This window comes from Podarcis bocagei (assembly GCF_964188305.1).
Source record: "Podarcis bocagei genome assembly, chromosome: 13".
NCBI lineage: Eukaryota > Metazoa > Chordata > Lepidosauria > Squamata > Lacertidae > Podarcis > Podarcis bocagei.
In genome coordinates, this window is record NC_138138.1 from 14826169 (window position 1) to 14845022 (window position 18854).

The following is an 18854-nucleotide window of genomic DNA, read 5'->3' on the forward strand; positions in this document are numbered from 1 at the left end:
AATGCCTGCTTAACCTCAGCACCTACATCTTCATAAGAAATGGCTTGCATGGTTTCTAAAAGTTGCTCAGACATTTGTCAAGTTGTTTAAAAGGGAAGGCATTCTATAATTGTGGTGACTCACGGTCAGTCTTGGAAATAATGATAAAACAGAGAGGGACATGATCTGCTATGGAGGCCTCAGGCTTGACATAAAACTCGATAGCAAGAGCCTGAATTACTTCCAAAGACAGGAACACAAATGTAGAAATTGTAGCATTCTTTTCAACAAAAAGCCAGTTTATTAGGCGAGAGTAAAGATAGTACAATATTTATTTTCATAACATGTAACGTATCAATGTCAAAACTCAACCCATCTTTGTGGCTACTATGGTATGGTGGTATGAGTCTGCTGCCTTATGAAGTTTATGTGGGCAGCATGGAAAGTCGTATCAATGATCAAAATGGTCCCCTACAGTTTCTCCTGCAATCTCAATCAGTCCCTTACATCATCTAAAGGCAATTTGTAGTTTGATTACACTTTTTAGCATACCGGGATTTCTAAAAGTTGGAAGAACACAGATGTTTAAAATATCTGTGTACCTAACCAAGGGTAGAGAAGTAAATTTTATCCAGACATTATGTATTTATCTTCATGCTAGATTGTTAAAACCCAAGATCTCCTGAGCCACATAATAACATGCTAATTGAATAAATTACTCACATACAATAAAAAGATCAGATATTAAGAAAAAAAAACCAAGCATTCAACAGTGCTAAAGTATGCAGAAGCAAACTAAGAAAACAAAATATACACCAAACAATCTCAAACCGAACTGGCTAAAGAGTTAACGTCAAAGAAAGTGCACTTCAAAACTTCTTGATACCCTCTTTAAAAATAGTAAACCAAGGGTGTTAAAATATTCATTATTTCAGCTGCAGTGCAACTGCTAAAGGCTCAATTATATAAATGTAATTTTGATCACATTTAAATACTTTTAACAGATAATATTGATATTATTTAAAATAGGTACAAATGATTTTTGCAAGTTTTTTTTAATGTTCCCTAACATGCATGGTTAGATAATGGCTTTATATAATATCACTAATTTAAGAAAATCTGGTCAATTTCTTTTAGATTCTTAAGATTTCAAATTCATAAATAAGTATTTTTAAATATTTTCATTTAACATTCATACTGGGTATGTTTAGCTTTGTTTCCTTCCTGTTTCCAGGTACTCATTGTCTAAAGAGAACAATTCTTTTTCTATCACAATCAAAACTTATCTGTTACTAGACTGCACACAGTAACATGTGACAGTAATTCAAATTCATTATTTGAAAACAGAATTACTAACGAAATCTAAAAGAACTGTATCACACAGGCAGAATGATCATTGCATATGCCTGCACTGTAGAATGGATTTAAGTTCTACTTTGGCAGTTTAAAACTTTCTGATTTATTTAACATAACGTTAGATCTGCCCAGTCAATATATTGATTCTGATAACATCAAAGGCTTCTTGGTTGCGTTAACAGCTACTCAGCAGGTAGCTGCTGGGTTTAGGATAAGCAAACTTCAGTTCACATATCTCTTTACTTTTAATTTGGAAGGAAAGCTTTAAAAGTTCATTTACAATATTTAGTACAGTGCTATAATACATCCATATCTATTATCTCTATTTTTTCCTCAATGTTTTTTTGTTTCTCCCCTCTGGATCGCAGGGTTGCCACTATTCATCTGTTCATAGGTCTTATCTTCAGGTAGGACTAGCTCATGTAAGGCTTTTTCCACCTCCGTTGTTCCAGTTGTCGGGGTTGTTTTTGGCAAGGTCATCTGAAGAGCACACCACAGCGTAGTGCGAGCTTTGCGTGTTGCTGTGCACATCTCTTTAATGGCCAGCGCAAGAGCAAAAACATCTGAGATGGGGGGGAAACAATATTTGATGTTGCTACTCTTCTGAAGTGTTCAAAATTGTGTACTTTAGCACAGAAAACTGCATTAATGTTTTGCTGCATTTACTGGCTGTTGTACAAGAGTAATTCCTGTCAGTTTGAACAGTGGTAGAAATGCAAGGTATGCAAATTATGAATGCCAAATACACATTCTCCCCCTAAAGAACACAATCCACAAGGAACTTCTTCAAAGACTCAGTGAAGCAAAAATGAACAGCTAAACAGGTAAACTCACATTTGTGTTTTTGCATACCTCCCATTATTTCAATAATCCATTTGCAAGAGATATTCAAGGAGATAAAGATTTCTGAGCTAATCAGTCAAGCATAATATGAATGAAGCAGCTTTCCCTACAAGTCATGTAAACAATAACTGATAGTTGTCTTATAAAGGATAAACAACTCTTAGGGATGATGAAAGGCTGGAAAATCCTACTATTGGCAGGGCCTAGAGACTAAATTCTCCATGACGTCCCTTGTAAGTAGTGAGTGCAGAAGACATCTGTGAGTACAAGTTCTTGCTCCTTAAAGGAGTTTGGGTCTCCTAATTCTCCTTAAGAAAGAGTGGTGGGGTGTTTTTTTTCTGCATTCCACTAACATAATTCAGAGTGTTCCCATTACCACTGTTTCAGATGGTGGGTAAAAACGGGTAGGCAACCTAAGGCCCGTGGGCCGGATGTGGCCCAATTGCCTTCTCAATCCGGCCTGCGGACGGTCTGGGAATCAGCATGTTTTTACATGAGTAGAATGTGTGCTTTTATTTAAAATGCATCTCTGGGTTATTTGTGGGGCATAGGAATTCGTTCATTTACCCCCTTAAAATATAGTCCAGCCCACCACATGGTCTGAGGGACGGTGGACCGGCCCATGGCTGAAAAAGGTTGCTGACCCCTGGGTAAAAAAGAACAGCACAAAAGAAGAACCAACGTACATGATGGAATACCACTCCTTAATTCCAGAAGACATTCTGGATTCATTGCATCAAGTAATCTGGCATCTCAACTCTGAACCTTGTACCAATGTTTAGCACTGTAATGAAAACCCAAAAGTGCCAGGGGAGACTTGCAGTATATGGCAGTAAGCTGATTTAGCAGTCAATACACCATAGTCAAAAGAACTTGCTTGCACAGCAATTCTTGGATTGTAGTGCTCAAATCATTTACAGTGGTACCTCGGGTTACATACGCTTCAGGTTACAGACTCCGCTAACTCAGAAATAATGCTTCAGCTTAAGAACTTTGCTTCAGGATGAGAAGAGAAATTGTGCTCCGGCGGCGTGGCAGCAGCAGGAGGTCCCATTAGCTAAAGTGGTGCTTCAGGTTAAGAACAGTTTCAGGTTAAGTACGGACCTCCGGAATGAATTAAGTACTTAACCCGAGGTACCACTGTACTCCAAAGCAGCCTTGGTGAAATCCTACTGAATCTAATACTACTTTGGAAATTGTTATTTAGTACACAATGTGCTTACTCTTTGCTAGGTGTGTAACTTTCAAACAAATATTAAACATGCCTCTCTTATTTGGGACAAAAGCCCTAAAACGGCTCCAGGCAGAGAAACTGGGAGAACAAATATTAAAAGAAAAGTGCACCTCTATCATCTTGACATCTGGGAGCTCCTTGTCTTTGCCGATGTGAAGCATTGACAATTTCATCCTTTCTACGGGACTGCACAATGTGAATTGCTTCCAGGTGCTTGTCAAGAGCAGTAGAGATGTTAGCATGAAGAGGAGAACTTCGCAGGCGTTCCATTTTTCCCAGCAGAGTCACAACCTGCAAATATTAAAGAACAGCAATTTAAATTCTTTCATAGTTCTCTTCCTTCCTATAAAGCAGTTCTTATGAGGTCTGTTGATGTCTGTCTATAAATCCACAGCTACAAACATCTCATTTAAATCAGAACCATGTAACTAGCTTTTGGTCTTGTGTTTCTCAAAGAGCAGATCCCCAAGTCATATAGCAAGATGGGGTTTTTAATCTAAGCGTTTCAAGGTCATCTGATGCAAATGAGAAGCTAAAGTTTTGAACCCTGTTGATTTCAAAATAATCTTAACATAAACCTATATAGGGTTCCTAAGTAATGCTATCCTGGCACTGAAAAGGCTGATTCCTAATTCACTTTAACAACATACTGTAGTCTTAGACAATTCTAATGGGTATTTAGAACCAAAGCCATAATGTAATACTGAAGTTTAATTCAGCTGTACACCAGTGGTTTAGTTAAAGGTTAGTTCTAGGAAATTATAATGCATTGCTTTACTGATTTTTTTTTAATTGTCAGTTTATCAAGGCGCAATGCATAAATATAAAACCATGTTTCTTAAGCTACAAACTTTATCACCAGTGGTGGTAGATGGTCACTGAGACTTGTAGGGTGGGAATCATAGAAATGTAGAGTTGGAAGGTGTTACCAAAGGTCATCTAGTCCAACCCCCTGCAATGCAGCAGGAATTGCAACTAAGCACCCCTGACAGATGGCCATACAACCTCTGCTTTAAAAGGGGCGCAACACCAAATGGAGGTGGCACCAACTAAGGGAAAACTGAAGCTAAGGGGGAAGCAGATAGCCACAGCCACCCTCTGGAACTGCTTGTAAATGAGAAGGCAGGTGGGCCTGGAGAAATCAAGACTGATGGGCGTGCTCTAATGTATCAGCCTTCACTGCTAATTACCCTCTTGAATCCAGCAAGGCACAACCAAGTTCTTCCCCAAAGTACAGCAAGCACTAAAATTCAAATAGCATAAATTCAAGGCATACTTCTGAATTGCTACATCCTTGCCCTTTGTTGAACTTTTGAGTTGCCTGTATGTATATATCAATCAAAACTAAATTCACCAAGGAAGGAAAAAATCCCAGCTCCCAATGAATTCTGTTAAATTATCGGGTTTTTTTACATGAGAGAACCACATTTTCATGCCAGCAAAGCCATGCAGTTCTAAGGCAAAGAAATATATCTGGTTTAACTCAACGAAGGAACATATGGATTTGATTGGGGGCAAGGGAAGGAGACTAGGCTATAGGAGGTTTACCAGGTTGGCTGTGGGAACCTACAGAAAACAGATTAAGAACTACACTGACAGCTTCAGAAAGGACAGTGCCAGGAGGTTTGGCCAGGAAAGCAAAGGAAAAGTTTTGATAACCCATTTTGGATCAGGACCTCAAAAGAAATGCATGGTGAAAAATGACCAGATTTCCCTATGAAATGACTTTTCAGAAGATAAGCGCTGCGTTGCTAATCAAGTAATCCAAAGTAGGTCAGAAGACTATGAACCAAACTACATAATCATTTCCCCAACTTTTTGAACTTTTCTCCCTTTTTTCCAGTTCACACTCCCTACAACCAAACACCTTTTCTACAGTTGAATGTGCAGGTATTCTTGTGTGCAGCCTGCTGTAAGATGTGAGTTCATGTGCACTGGGTACTAATCCAATCCTTGCTTTACAAGACTGAAACAGGACATCTCTGATGCCCTCTGATCTAGTACATCACGTCTCCCAACTTGCCTGGAACTTCAGCCCCATTAAGGTTGTCATATTTCACTTAGAGAGGTAATTTGAGATGGAGACAGGTTTAAGTGCCTCCTCCTTGCCATTTCTCAAGCAGCTTTTGGAGCAAAGCAAAGAAGAAGCCATTGAGCTTCCATTTGCACACATGTAGTTTGGCCCTGTGTTTTCATTTCATTTTGTGTGATTTGTTCCAATTTTCAGGAATGGATGAAATGGTCCGACTTTGGAGTGCGTTGCCTTTCTAACCTTTCTGCTTCCCAAAGGGCTCGAGGATCAGGGAAGGCACTGCTGGGGTTTCCTACGCTGTGAAGACCAGTCTAGTAGGGGTCTGAAGCCAAGAAGCAGACAAAATGTCTCCTTTTTTTAATCTGTTGCCTCTGCCAAGGTTTTGTAAATTGTAGACAGATAGAACTGGAATTAGGACTGGCTCTGCCTCACACAGAATGGAGTACACAAAACTATCTTGCATTGTCCTCCCAACTGGAACAATTGGGAGGAACAACCCGTATGCGGATACCCTCCAACAACCATATATGTTTTGTGTTTGGAACATCTAGCATCACAATTCCGATGTTCAGGGGAGACAGAATTAGAGGCATACTTATGCCAGTTTGGGGAGCAGAAGAGGCTGATAAGGTCTTGGGCGTGAAGGGTCCAAACTAGTCAAAATTTGGTATTTTGACATCAAATAACTCACTCTGGCTTGTTCTCGTAACTGATCCACAATTAAGCGATCAACTCTGGATGGATTTGATGTCAGTCTTGGAATTGGAGTGTTGTTAGTACTAGACACTTTCTTCCCAGGGTAATTCTTGGCAAGAGCTGATTCAGTCTGGAAAAGATACAATTAATCTGTCATGTTAAAGACGGTAAAGTATGGGGAGTATATTATAGGAAACTTGATTTATTCTTCTTTTGGGATACAAATGATGAGGGTATCTACTTGAAACACAGCCATTAGTGACATCTCAGTTGTGAAGCCAAACCCAAACTCCTGAAAATAAAAAATATTGTAGTAACCTATAGCACATATTTGCAAAACTCAGCATCCTATTTCTAATTTGACAAAGGGTGTTGAGCTGGACTAGAATAATTCAAGATCTCAAGAAGCAAAACACACCTGCAGCTGAGGTAGCAAACTGAAAACAAAACATAAATATTGTTACCCAAAGTATTGCAAAATAACTAACTAAATGTTGCCATGCTCCCTGCAGAGAATAAGAATTATGCAGCATTCTGTAGAAAGGGTACAATTTAGATCTACATTGGTCAGTGTGAAGGCTTTCCTACTAATTTTAACAGACCCTAAATTACATTCAGAGCCTTCAAAAAGTAAAACGGGCATATTTTAATGTTCATTATTTTAACTTCCAAACACCAATTATATTGGAACAGTGTTAGAACTAAAAACGTATCACAACAATTTAGAATATTCATTATGTATATACCATATTGGCCTGAGTATAAGCCTCTTTTTTTACAAATTCTGACTGTGAAAAGTTAACGTGTGGCTTAAATTTGCGACCTTACAAAAATTGGCTTTTATGGTATCACTGCTGAAACAGATATACGGTAAAACAGAACAGGTGTGATGTGAGTGCCTGCAGAATTTTAAGGGAGCAGTTTATATTCTGGTGAGGCTTATACTGTATCCGGGCCAATACAGTAGGTCTTTTAACTGGCAATCAAAGCTGCATCATACAGCTAAGTAAAGGATTTAGCTCCAGCAAGCACAAGTGACATTCTAAAATGCTACTATGTTGCAAAAAAAATGCAGGAATATGTGCTCAAAGGAGGCTGCTAGAATAGAATTGTGGAATGTTAGGAAAACTGTCAGAAGTATTTTTTTTATTTTTTATTGGGCTTTAGAGGCTAGAAACTACCGTAAATTGCCTCTTGCCTGCAAATTCCATTCAAGTGGTCCACAAAAAGGTTTTGCAGCAATCAAAGCTATCAGTTCTTGGACCTGCACTACATTTATGTTTTCTGACAAGCTTGAGGCTGTTTTAACCAGGATCAGATTACCGAACAGTTAAACAAGACCCTGACCTCTCTAAAGTAAAGGTAAAGGTAAAGGTACCCCTGCCCGTACGGGCCAGTCGTGTCTGACTCTAGGGTTGTGCGCCCATCTCACTTAAGAGGCCGGGGGCCAGCGCTGTCCGGAGACACTTCCGGGTCACGTGGCCAGCGTTACGAAGCTGCTCTGGCAAGCCAGCACCAGCGCAGCACACGGAAACACCGTTTACCTTCCCGCTATAAAGCGGTACCTATTTATCTACTTGCACTTAGGGGTGCTTTCGAACTGCTAGGTGGGCAGGAGCTGGGAACGAAAGACGGGAGCTCACCCCACCGCGGGGATTCAAACCGCCGACCATGCGATCGGCAAGTCCTAGGAACTGAGGTTTTACCCACAGCGCCACCCGCGTCCCTTCTCTAAAGTAGTACTGGTTTAAACAACTGTGCCAGCAATTTCCAATTGATCAGGACAGAAGACTGAGCAGCCCAAACCTGTTCCATGTCCCTGGTCCTAGGCATTGATAAGAAAGCTGTTCCTATAAGCTTAGCCTAATCCTTCTGTTTCTTAGATACAGTAGTGAACAGAATATTTGAAACTACTCAATATACTTATTAAGTAATTTCAAAGATTCTGTTCACTGCTGTATCTACTCCCCGTTTTGTACTCCCTTCTGATATGCATGTTTCTTCTTACCTTTTTCCGTTCTTTCTCCAAAGCTCTCCATTGTTCATAACATTCTTCCAACCTAATATGAAGTTCACTGGCTGACCCACTCCTAGTTTTCACTGGTCTTTGAAATCCAAATGTTGGCATGAAGCCTGTGAAAGAATTGTCTCCGTACATCATATCATTAAAATAAGGGTACAAGTGGCTTAAATCATCATAGGAGAACAAATCATAAGAATCCATCAGGGGAATGACAGAATGCCCAAAAGGATGGGTAGATTTCAAAGGAAATCTGTTTGAATTAAGCTGTGGAACACTTGGACTGTGCCTCAAGTCACCCATCATGAAATTGTTTGAAAAGCAAGAAGCCTGAGTGCGGTTCACACGGTTACTGACAATATTGTCTCCACTTCCTTGCCTGTGACTACTGAAGTGACCTTGAGACTCCAGTAAATCTTGGTAAGTATTCTGTGACAGTCCATCTAGATGTTTTTGTCCGTCCTCAGCATCATAATGTCCATTCTGTGATTTAACTTGAAAATTGTGCTTGTTCACATTTTCAATGATCCCATATTGCTGCGTATAGTTATCACAAAAACCATTTGGTTTGATTTTTTTGTCAATCATGGACTCAAAAAGACTTTCTTCTGTTACCTTACCCAGTCCTTCTGTATGACCGGCAGACTGAACTCTGTCTCCAGCGTTGCTATCATTGAAATCAAAACCGGAAAATACTGTGGGGTTTTCTTGGCAATATTTCTGGAGCAACAAATTATTGCTTAAAGTTGCATTGCTTGATGGCAACTGAGAAAAATCATAAGAATGATTGGAACCTTTTGAACCAGCAGTTAAATGATTATTCAACTTTATCAAGGTGCTTTGATTCCGAATAGGGATGGAGGAACTGTTTTTAGTCTGTATGTTGATCCATGTTGGCCTTAGATTTGTGCCTGATGAAGAAGTTACTGGGTTTGTTGATAAGATATTCAGTGATTTGAAATATTCTGAATTTTCTGTAGCATTTGCAAAATCACCACTCCCCGAAACAGCTGTGTGAGATTTGAGGGCAAAATCTGATTTTAAACCAAAGTCAGGGGTAAATGAATTTTCATTCACAAACTGCTTTTCTGACATGAGTCCGGTAGTCTTTTGAAATGTAAAATTCTGCTGTTCTGAAGAGACATCTTCCATTTTCTTCTGGACAGCTGGTTTATTTTGAAAAAGTTTGCTATAATTATCAGTATCTAAAGCTGGTAACTCGGGTGTTCCACTTGGTAATTTTTTACTCTCTTGAACACTATAATTTGCATTTTTATTATGCTTTGTTTTATTTGGATGAGAATAATCCAGGTATCTACAATAATCTGCACTTTCACCATATCTACTAAATTGTGAAAGAAGCATCTCAGCTCTCTTTTGGTGCACCTGTGCATCATGTCCTTTAGGACCTACCTTATCCCTTCCATAAGCATAAGTATCTGCTCCTGATTCTTTTATTGCTTCTAAAAGACTGGTTTGTGGGGCAAAACATGTTTTCACATATGAATAGTCTTGAAACTGTGGTGTCTTTGCATTCTCATTGTTCTGAATATTATAACAGCTGACATGATCATTCCTGGAAGGGTACAGCCATTGCTCATCAATGTCGATGTTAGTGAGCCCATGGTAAAGGTCATCCACTTTCTGTTGCAATGCTACAGGACCAGCATGCATATACTGTTTGTCAGACACGGGCAAAGTTTCTCCACCATAAAAAGTCTGTTGAGGGATGGCTCCATCTATTGGCCTCTTTGTTTCTGACAGCAGGTCAGGGTGGTCTGTAAATCGGGTTGTGCTCACAGGCCATACTGATTTTAAGTTGGAGGCGCACGCCCTACAAGAACGAAACATAAACAGTTGCGCAATTCCTTACATAGATTTTAACCTATTATACTAATCTTTGTTTTTACTTTTGGTATGTCCCATGGCCAGTGTGTTGTCAGAGCTATTGGTATAATTACAAATGAAGACTGTGAAAGCCAGAGACATGTATCAAGCTGGATCACACTAAACTTTTTTTTTTTTTGGGGGGGGGGTTTCAAAACCGATACTTGAGGTCTGCATGTAGTTGGCATACCACTTATTTAATGCACATCTTTATATATGAATGATGTGTAATAAGCTGTTTAAAGTACTTGCCAAAACCACAAATACACTAATAAAAAATGTAAGATTCAGGTTAATATGCATTACTGCCTTCTTGATAATGGCAGCAGAAATTACAAGCTTCCACTGATGGCAGATGCAGGATATTCTCAGTGGAACAAGAGCAGTTGGGAAAAGTGAGTAGATGTGTAGGAAATTACTATCCTATGTTGAATATATTACCAACCCGTCAGCAAAATATGGCTGAGATTTATCTTGTTCTTCCAAGATGTTAGACACAAGTCCATATAAGTCTGTTTCACTGCCATAGTCATTTCTTTCTGTTTGAATCCTAAGTGGGGTGAGAAAAGTAGGTTAAGTATTTGCTAAGAATGTCTGCCTATATTCATATTTACATTTCTATTATTTCTAGCTATAACATTTGCCACCAAAAAAATCAACAATATCCTGGAACTGCAGCTTTTAGAACTGCCTGTGTTCCACAAAGATCTCACACATTAACAGATTGTTTGAGAGCTAGCATGGAATGTAAAGGCTGAATGTAGACCACTGAGACATTTCACCATCTACAAAAGGGGGAAGAAAATCAAAATCCCTTTAACCTCTTGACTGTGCTGCTTCCCAAGCTGTCAAAGACCCACGTCACAACCATCATGTTGACTTGAAGCCCAACAAGTTCTTTTTTTGTTCAGATTATTTATAGTACATTATACACCCAGACATATTATGAGAGCCTGCGGTTCAGAATTCCCGCAGACTATTATGAATGACAGCATGTTAAACCTGTCGATGAGTGGAATATACAAATGATTCAATAATTTAACTTATCCGCCTCACATGCAGACTGCGCATATTTGACTGCATGCAGACTTGAACCACATACAATGTGTTCATCCCTGCTGCAGGCAAACCCCAAGGACAGGTGTGGGAAACTTTTTCTGGTTGGCAGGTCAGATCCTTATCTCCCTACCCCTGCCGGGCCAAATCTGACAAGTGAGCAGGTCCACCAACCTTTCAGTCACCCATCATCGTGATATCAGGTGACAATGAGCTTTGACTTCAAAGCACAGTACAGGACTGTTTGAAAGTCTGTAAATAGCTCCATGCTGCTACATGAACCTCTCAAAACAGGAGGTTCAAACAGCAGAGTGGGGCTGCTTGCAAAGGAGCTTTCAAACAGCCCCACACTGCTCCTTGAACCTCTGGTTGTCAGAAGTCAAAGAAGCAGTATAGGGATGGAGAAATGGTTTCCATTGAAACTGCTGATAAACTGGAGGTCCCACCCACCTGTGTTTTTCAGCGGTTTAGAACTGCTTAACCCTCTTGGAGCAAGGCTGCCTCTGCCACCCATCAGCTAATGGGCAGTAAAAGCATGTCTTGCTGTAGCAAAGGAACAATTGGCAACTCATTTTAAGCTCCCAATTGTTCCTTTGAAGCCCTGCCCTTACCTGCCTCACACCTGATGTCATGTATGGAGCAGGTAGGCATAGCTTGCCAAAAAGACCATGGTGAGCTAAAAGTAAAAGCCTGGTGAACCAGCTTCCCCACTTCAAGTTGAGGCAGCCCAGCTAAACAATCTCTTGTAAGATTTTAGACAGCAGGAAGAAAAATGATGTTACTATGTTGTAAGTAAATCAACTGATAAACAGTGGTGTGGTTTAACACAAGATTTTGAACTCAGGTAATTTGTATCAATTTTCTTATGCCCTAGACTGATCTTACTGGCCATGTTTATTTTACTTTAATAAACAAAGCTAGAAATGTGAAATTACCAACTTTGCCTAATATTGTATTTGCACAATATTTGCATTTGGCTCCCATTCATTGTTGCTAATAAATATATGAAATAGAAAATTTCCATGGAAGAATGAAACACTGGGAAAGTTTCCAAATAAAGGATCCATAGATTCAATGGGCTATACCAGGATCTCAAGATCATCTAAATCACACCTCTATCCTTTGACATATGCCGTACACTAACCCAGTTCTAGTGGTGCTGGCAAATTTCTCCCAAGCCAGGCTCAGAAGAATATTTCAGGGCACTGGAAAACCCACCTCAAAAGGAAAGGTATGTTTTATAGCAAGTGTGGAGAAACTTCAGCTCTCTAACTCCAATCATTCATTGCCATTGGCCATGCTTGCTAGAAGTTGTAGTTCAGCAATATCTAGAGGGCCAAAGGTTCCTAACACCTATTTTACATACTCCGAACTTCCTCTCCCACTCAAATAAAAATCTGCCACTCCTCTCCACACCCTAAAGCCATCCCTGCTACGCACTCTGAACATTACCCTTCCTTCCCACATTCTTCCTTCCCCCATCAGTGGAAAAACAACAGAAGCACAAATAAATTTTCTCTTCCCTCACTCGCTTGCTCCCCTCTTCTTTTGCCCTCACTGATGTGGTGCAGTAGATTATACCAAGTGTGATGGGGTGCAGTGAACTATGGAAGATGCAGTTCTTACAGTTCATGCAACTGCAGGAGCTCTTGAAATAACTACAGCCACAAATCCATTTTCTATTAGACTGAGGGGGGTGAGAAAAGGAAAGAAGTATTTCTTTTCAACTCCCTCTGCTGCTCCTGCCAATGACTTGGGCAGGGGGAGTGAGGTTGGGGTATAGAAGAGGGTATAATAACACCTTTCTGAGTTCTAAGTTTGGCTCAGGATTTCCACACCCACCCAGACCCAATCAGGAAAGCTTCAGAGGGGTTGCTCATTCTCATATGCTATAAATAGGTGGTAAGAACAGAATGAAGTGGCTGATGCCTGACAATATATGGAACAAATCAAAGCAATATAAATTAAAGAAAGTGAGCATAGCTGCATTCTACATCAAAAAGCAAAAAAACTTCTGAGTTGCTAGCCTGACCTGAAAAGAACTCAATTCTGACACCAACTATAGAGTCAAGATGGATTCTGAACATGAAAAATAAAAACCCACCATTCACAAATTCTCTCCAAAAAACACATGTTTTTTGGACATGTATTGTCAATTTGTACCCTTCAGTCCTGTAGAAACTAGCAATTAATGCAATGAAAATAAGCAAACTATTTACCATACAATTTTCTCTTCCTAGTCATATAACAGTTAAATTATGTACCTGTTCTTTACACTAATCTGAGAACTAGGGGGTTGTTTAATATCATCTGCATATGTAGACCATGGGACATAGAAAAGAGATGAATCAGCGTGGTTTGAACATTCAGAAGCTGTAGAAATTGAAGTACTGTAAGTCTGCCGTAAGTCTACATTCTCTTCACTCTGTATTTTAAATTCAAGAAGAGAAAATTAATATTAAAAATATTAATTTTAATGCATTAATTTCATAATTAATTTCCTAAATTGAGAATAAATTGGTTGGAAAGGACCAAAGGCCATCAAGTTCAGCTAATTGATTCCAGACAGTACTAGTCGTCCCCACGACTACTGCAAAGGAGCCACATCACGACACACTAAAGAGAGATTACTCAGCCACTTTGACGGGTAGGGGGGCGGGGACTTTTACTGATCTGAAATAGGCTACAGCAAAGGTATATAATAGCAACCACAAATATAGCTACATTTTGCTTTAAAACCCTTGAGAGTATTTCCCCCCACAGTTCCAGAGATAATGTTCCCTAATTTAACATACTTCTGTTTTTTAGTTTCTAAGAAAACCAGTAAACAACACTAAATAAAATTTGTTTCCAAATTAATCTCTGAGGTAGGAGTACGTTATTACTTCTCCCAGTTAAAGGGAATTTGTTGTTGAAACTTAACACAATTCAGCAGGATTTTGCATAGTGGAAGATAATTATACTTGCTGGGCTAAATTTTATTATACAACACTTTGTACTATGGGGAATTCTATTTGGATTTCATTTATTACTAAATAACCTAGTGTGCAATCAGTTTTACTTGTGTAAATGAATAAAGTATGTCAAAGCGATGTGTTCATCATATGACCCCAATGAAGTAATCCTAATCCAATTTTGTATACTGGATGCACGAAAGTGTGATGTCCAGGGAAAACATCCAGCAATAGAGTAATGTGTGTAATGCTGCATGCCTAAGCCTATGTGGTATACAACACTTTCTGTCTCCATGGGAAATATAAGCTTATAAGTGCACTGTGATACCTGAAAATGAAAACTGAGTTATGCCTTATGCATTGAATTTTAATTGGTGAAATGATTGCTTGTTCAGTTTCCATGGCTGTTCATTCACATATATTATCATTTATACAGTACTTTTAATGAACAAAATATTTTACAATTCTCTTTAATGTTTGGAAAAATGAATTTGAAATATTTTCTAGTTCTATATTCTAGCATCAAGTCTAACAACCAATACCAACTGCTAAGGAGCTAAAGAGACAAGACTTGTATAAGACCTAAAGCAGGTTTTACTTCAGGCTTTTAAATCTTTTTTTTTCCTATCAGAACTAAGTTTACATTACTTTTCCATTAAAAATCCCTCATTTCCCTCACACAAGCTTTCTTTATTTGTTAAACAAGTGAGAATCAGATATACTTGCCAAACTACTATACTTGGAGTAGATTACTCCAAGACCTTTCAGAAGATAGTAATCTACCTTCTGCCCACCTGAGCTAGACAATTCATGGCTAAGTGAGAATACGAAAATGTTTGAAGCAGCTATGGTTGCACAAATTCATTATGGACAATCTGATAAGTAGTAACTTTTAATATGCAAGTGTTAAACTGAATTTGCTAAACCTTTCTTTTAAATCCCATTAAAAGTTAGGATGCCTGTAAATTATCTATCAGAACTGGATGCTTAGCTGAGAAGCAAATGGAAGATAGTTAGCTATTCAGAAATTTTATTTTTAAAGAATATATTATTTTATTTGCAGATGCAGTCAGAAGGGAGTTAAGATATTGTGTACTACTCTCTCACTGAAAGATGGGGCTATTTATTAATTAAATTTATTCCCCATCTATTCTTCCTGAAGAGTACTGAAGGCAGCTAACAACATAAAATCCATTGAGACAATTTTCAATAATTAAGGATTAGTTATAGAAACCACAGTGCCTATATATACCTATCCCCTTCCAATGATCTTAAGAAATAAAAAATTATTCAAATTCTTCCTGAACATAGCCTTGCAAAAAGTATGCCTGGTTCTTCCTCAGAAGGGTTTCAGAGATGAGGTACTGCCAGAGAAAGCCCTTTTGTGTTTGTACACTGCTAGCCATTCATGGTATGGAGAAGTATGAACCTTCCTCTCTATATCACAATTTGTATTTGTCTAACACTCCATACAATAGGTAGCTTACTAGGGCAGTTGATGTAGCTCTACAAGAAAGTAAGAGGTACCCTACTAGCTCAAATTAGCTCAAACTAAATGACCATCTAGTTAACAGAGCAAGAAAGAAACAGCCCTGCCACACTGTTGTCCCAGAAACAGGTATTCAGTCAAACACTACTTCTGAACCTGGATCATCAATCTATAGGGCTGCATCAGCACATCAGCTCATCAAACTAGAGGACATGGCACCACACTAATACAGCAATTGCGGGTGTGAAGATAATTTAAAAGAAAGTAAGTCCACTATTCACTGAAAACATTGGATACTTCTATTAGACGCCCAAGCAGTGTTTGGGGAAAAAAGGAACTCTTTACCTTTCAGAACAGCTTGAAAGCCCATACACACCACTCTGGAACTCCTTGGAGAACTTGCACATTAATAGAGTTAACTGCCATTCAAACATGGGCATATGCTTTTTCACCCAAGTTTTCAAATATGTTTAACTTAAAGTTCAACTATAATGAGTTATCGTGTACTTAGAAGTGAGTGTTGAAATGTAACACATTAGAAGGGTAAGTATTTCATGTAGTCTCATTCCTTCCAAGTTCTTCTGGATATGACAGGAGACTGACTATAGACCGCTGCCCTCCTGGATATCATCGTACGACACAGATGATAAGGAAATGAGCATTATGAGTACAGCAGGAGTTCCCAAACTGTGGTCTGCAAGCTGCATTCAGGTGGTCTGCAGCGTGTCTGAATTTGTGGCTGAAGGTGGAAGATGACATAGCCACTCCATACTGATTTTTAATTGTATTTTTATTTCTTCTTTTATTTCTTATATTGTATTTTACTGGACTACAATTTGAATCTGACGGACTTTAAATTATAATACAATGAATCAAATACAATATATAAGAACTAAAAGGAGCAATAAAGGTAAAAATTAAAAATTCTACAGAATCAAGTACAATGTACTGCAATTTCTACAACAGGCATAAAAATAATTGTAGCCTGCCAAGAATCTGAGGAATTTTCAAGTTGCCCTGGAGGATGGGAGTTTGGATACCACAGAACTAGAGTAACATATAAAGAGCGTGTCGTCGTCCCCGCCCCAACATGATACTTACTTTAATTTATAGTACCCTGTTATTACTCAAGGACAGAAATCACATGAGAAGCAGCTCTAATGCATTTCAAATACAGTGTTTATTATCAGGCCAGTAAAATCAAATCGAACCATGCTAATAGTGTAATGCTACATAATGCTTTATTATGAAAACTCTCTAATGTATTTCTAAAAGAAAATTATCTCAAGTTGATAAAAAACTGACTGAACCTGCAATTTGTAGCAATCATAGAAGGAGCTGCAACCTGTCATGATAACGTTATTGAACACATCCGTCAGTCTTCCACTGGACTCTGCACTATTCAAATAGCGGCTGGTGCCTCTGAATGCTACTTTGGGCTGAGACAAAAAAAGTGGAAAGACAAATTAACCTACATCTAAATTGTTTGTTTTACAGATACCAACACACACACCCCTTCGGATTGCCTACACACTGCATTATTATGCTGAGTTTGAGAGAACCAGTCTATTACATAGACACCCCTCCCCATTTCTCCAAAGTATCAACGAGGCCTGATCTGCAATCATATATATATGAGAAAGCCAAGGGGAGAAACTACACAGGTGCCTTTGACTCTCTCAAGTTCTGCTTTTCGGGAACTAAGCCGACTGAGAGCCAAACAGGTGTCGCTGTTCTGAAGGAAATCACAATCATTTCTCTGCCGAGGAACAACTGAGAAATGGCAGGCAGATGAGGGGGGAAAGTGTGATGTGAAAATAAAATAAAATAAACACACGGCTTGGCCAACAGTTGGTTCCACACAACCGGGTGTCCCGGTTCTGGTATCCCAGGGCCACGCCGAACTTGTCGAGTCGTCCGCTTCCCCAAATTCCTCTGCACTCCCGCCTTGCTTCCTCAGCCCGCGACACCCGTTTCTCCTCGTCTCTCCCCTTCCGACGACCCCTTTCCACCCCCCCCTCCACCTTCCTATTCAGACCTAACTCGGAAGAGCTGCTTTCCCACTCTCTGGGGAGGGGGAGCCCACCAGACGCAGCCCCCACCCGTTTCAAGACCCCTTACTCTTTCGACAGCGCCCCCCGCGCCTCAACTCCTCGCCCCCTCAGCGGCTCCCTTGGGCCCTTCTCCCCCCTCAGCGACCCGCACCCCTCAACCTACCCGCCCTAGAGAGAGCAACCCCCGCCGCTTGCTCTCCCTCCGCTCGGCCACCCCCTCACCTCCATCCCCTTCCCTACACAGGTTTAAGGGCGCCTCTCACTCCACACACACCCGCCCCCTCTTCAAGGGAAACCAGGGGCCAAAGAGGGGCGTCGCGCTGCCCCCGCCATGACCGCGCAGGGGGGCGTGGTAGCTCCCTTCACCCTGCAGCCCAGACTGGCTCTGACGGCGCTGCGAGAACAGCCAAGGCAGCCGTTACCAAGCCTGACAGGGAGGGGGGAGGGGAGGGGACGGCCGGGTGGCAGAGAAGGGGCCCGCCGAGGTTCTCCCTCCACCGCGCGATTGGCCAGCACCCGAAGCCGGGCGGCCAATAAGGCGCCGACCTTCCTCCCTCCGCTCCCTTTTCTCCTCCCCCGTAGGCCCGCCTCCTCCTCCCTCAGGTCTCAAGACATTTAACCACGAGGGTATGGAGCTCTGGGCCACCAATAGAGGGCGAGCCCGAGGCAAAAGTGTGATTCCAGCACGCCTCCCCTCCCCCTGCTCGCGTTAACTGGCGGTTGCCGACGTCCGTCTCCGTAGAGGTGGGCCAATCCCATGTTCATATAGGGCACACCACCACCTCCTCCTCCTCCAAACCCCCAGATCGGCGCCGGCTTCTTTGCGCATTGGGCAGCCCGCGCGTCCAATCGCAACCTCTCCATTGTTTTTTGCCCTTTTCCGCCTACCCCATTCAGCGGACCGAGGGACACCTGGCGCGCGATTGGACGCGTCGCCGCCTGCCCAATGAGAAGCCGGGAAAGTGGTTTGTTCACCCGGTGATAAGCAAAAAGGCGGTTGGAGTAGAAGCTTCAAGCCTTTTCCCGCTCGAAAAAAATAGAGGGGGCTAGGAGTGTGAGGGGGAAGCAGCTTGAGGAAATATGTGGTGGGATTGAGAGAGAGAAGCGGGTAGACTTAAAAACTGAATTTTAAATATAATAATAAAATAATAATAATAATAATAATAATAATTATTATTATTATTATTATTATTATTATTATTATTATTATTATTTATTATTTATACCCCTCCCATCTGGCTGAGTTTCCCCAGT

At 40.5% G+C, this 18854-nt stretch overlaps 1 protein-coding gene and 1 long non-coding RNA gene across 9 annotated transcripts in view; one reads left to right on the forward strand and one right to left on the reverse strand.

Annotated features, from left to right (window-relative positions):
• Nucleotides 1–257: 257 nt before the first annotated feature.
• Nucleotides 258–18565, reverse strand: MEIOC (meiosis specific with coiled-coil domain). 5 transcript variants are annotated; one of them, XM_081166216.1, is made up of 8 exons: nucleotides 18489–18565; nucleotides 16857–16985; nucleotides 13368–13528; nucleotides 10493–10597; nucleotides 8149–9994; nucleotides 6136–6270; nucleotides 3523–3703; nucleotides 258–1898 (listed from the first exon to the last, which is right to left on the reverse strand). In XM_081166216.1, the coding sequence occupies exons 2-8, from the start codon at nucleotides 16896–16898 to the stop codon at nucleotides 1669–1671; spliced, it is 2700 nt and encodes an 899-aa protein (XP_081022342.1). In that variant the 5' UTR covers nucleotides 16899–16985; nucleotides 18489–18565; the 3' UTR covers nucleotides 258–1668. The 5 variants fall into 5 exon arrangements, with proteins under 5 accessions (XP_081022342.1, XP_081022341.1, XP_081022340.1 ...); XM_081166215.1 differs by lacking the exon at nucleotides 18489–18565 and adding an exon at nucleotides 17875–18018; XM_081166214.1 differs by lacking the exon at nucleotides 18489–18565 and adding an exon at nucleotides 17864–18014.
• Nucleotides 18133–18854, forward strand: part of LOC308571386 — a 70768-nt gene continuing 70046 nt past the window's right edge. The window contains exon 1 of one of the 4 annotated variants that reach the window (XR_014001362.1): nucleotides 18133–18344. This is a non-coding gene — a long non-coding RNA (uncharacterized lncRNA). The other 3 variants (XR_014001363.1, XR_014001364.1, XR_014001365.1) reach the window with 3 other exon arrangements.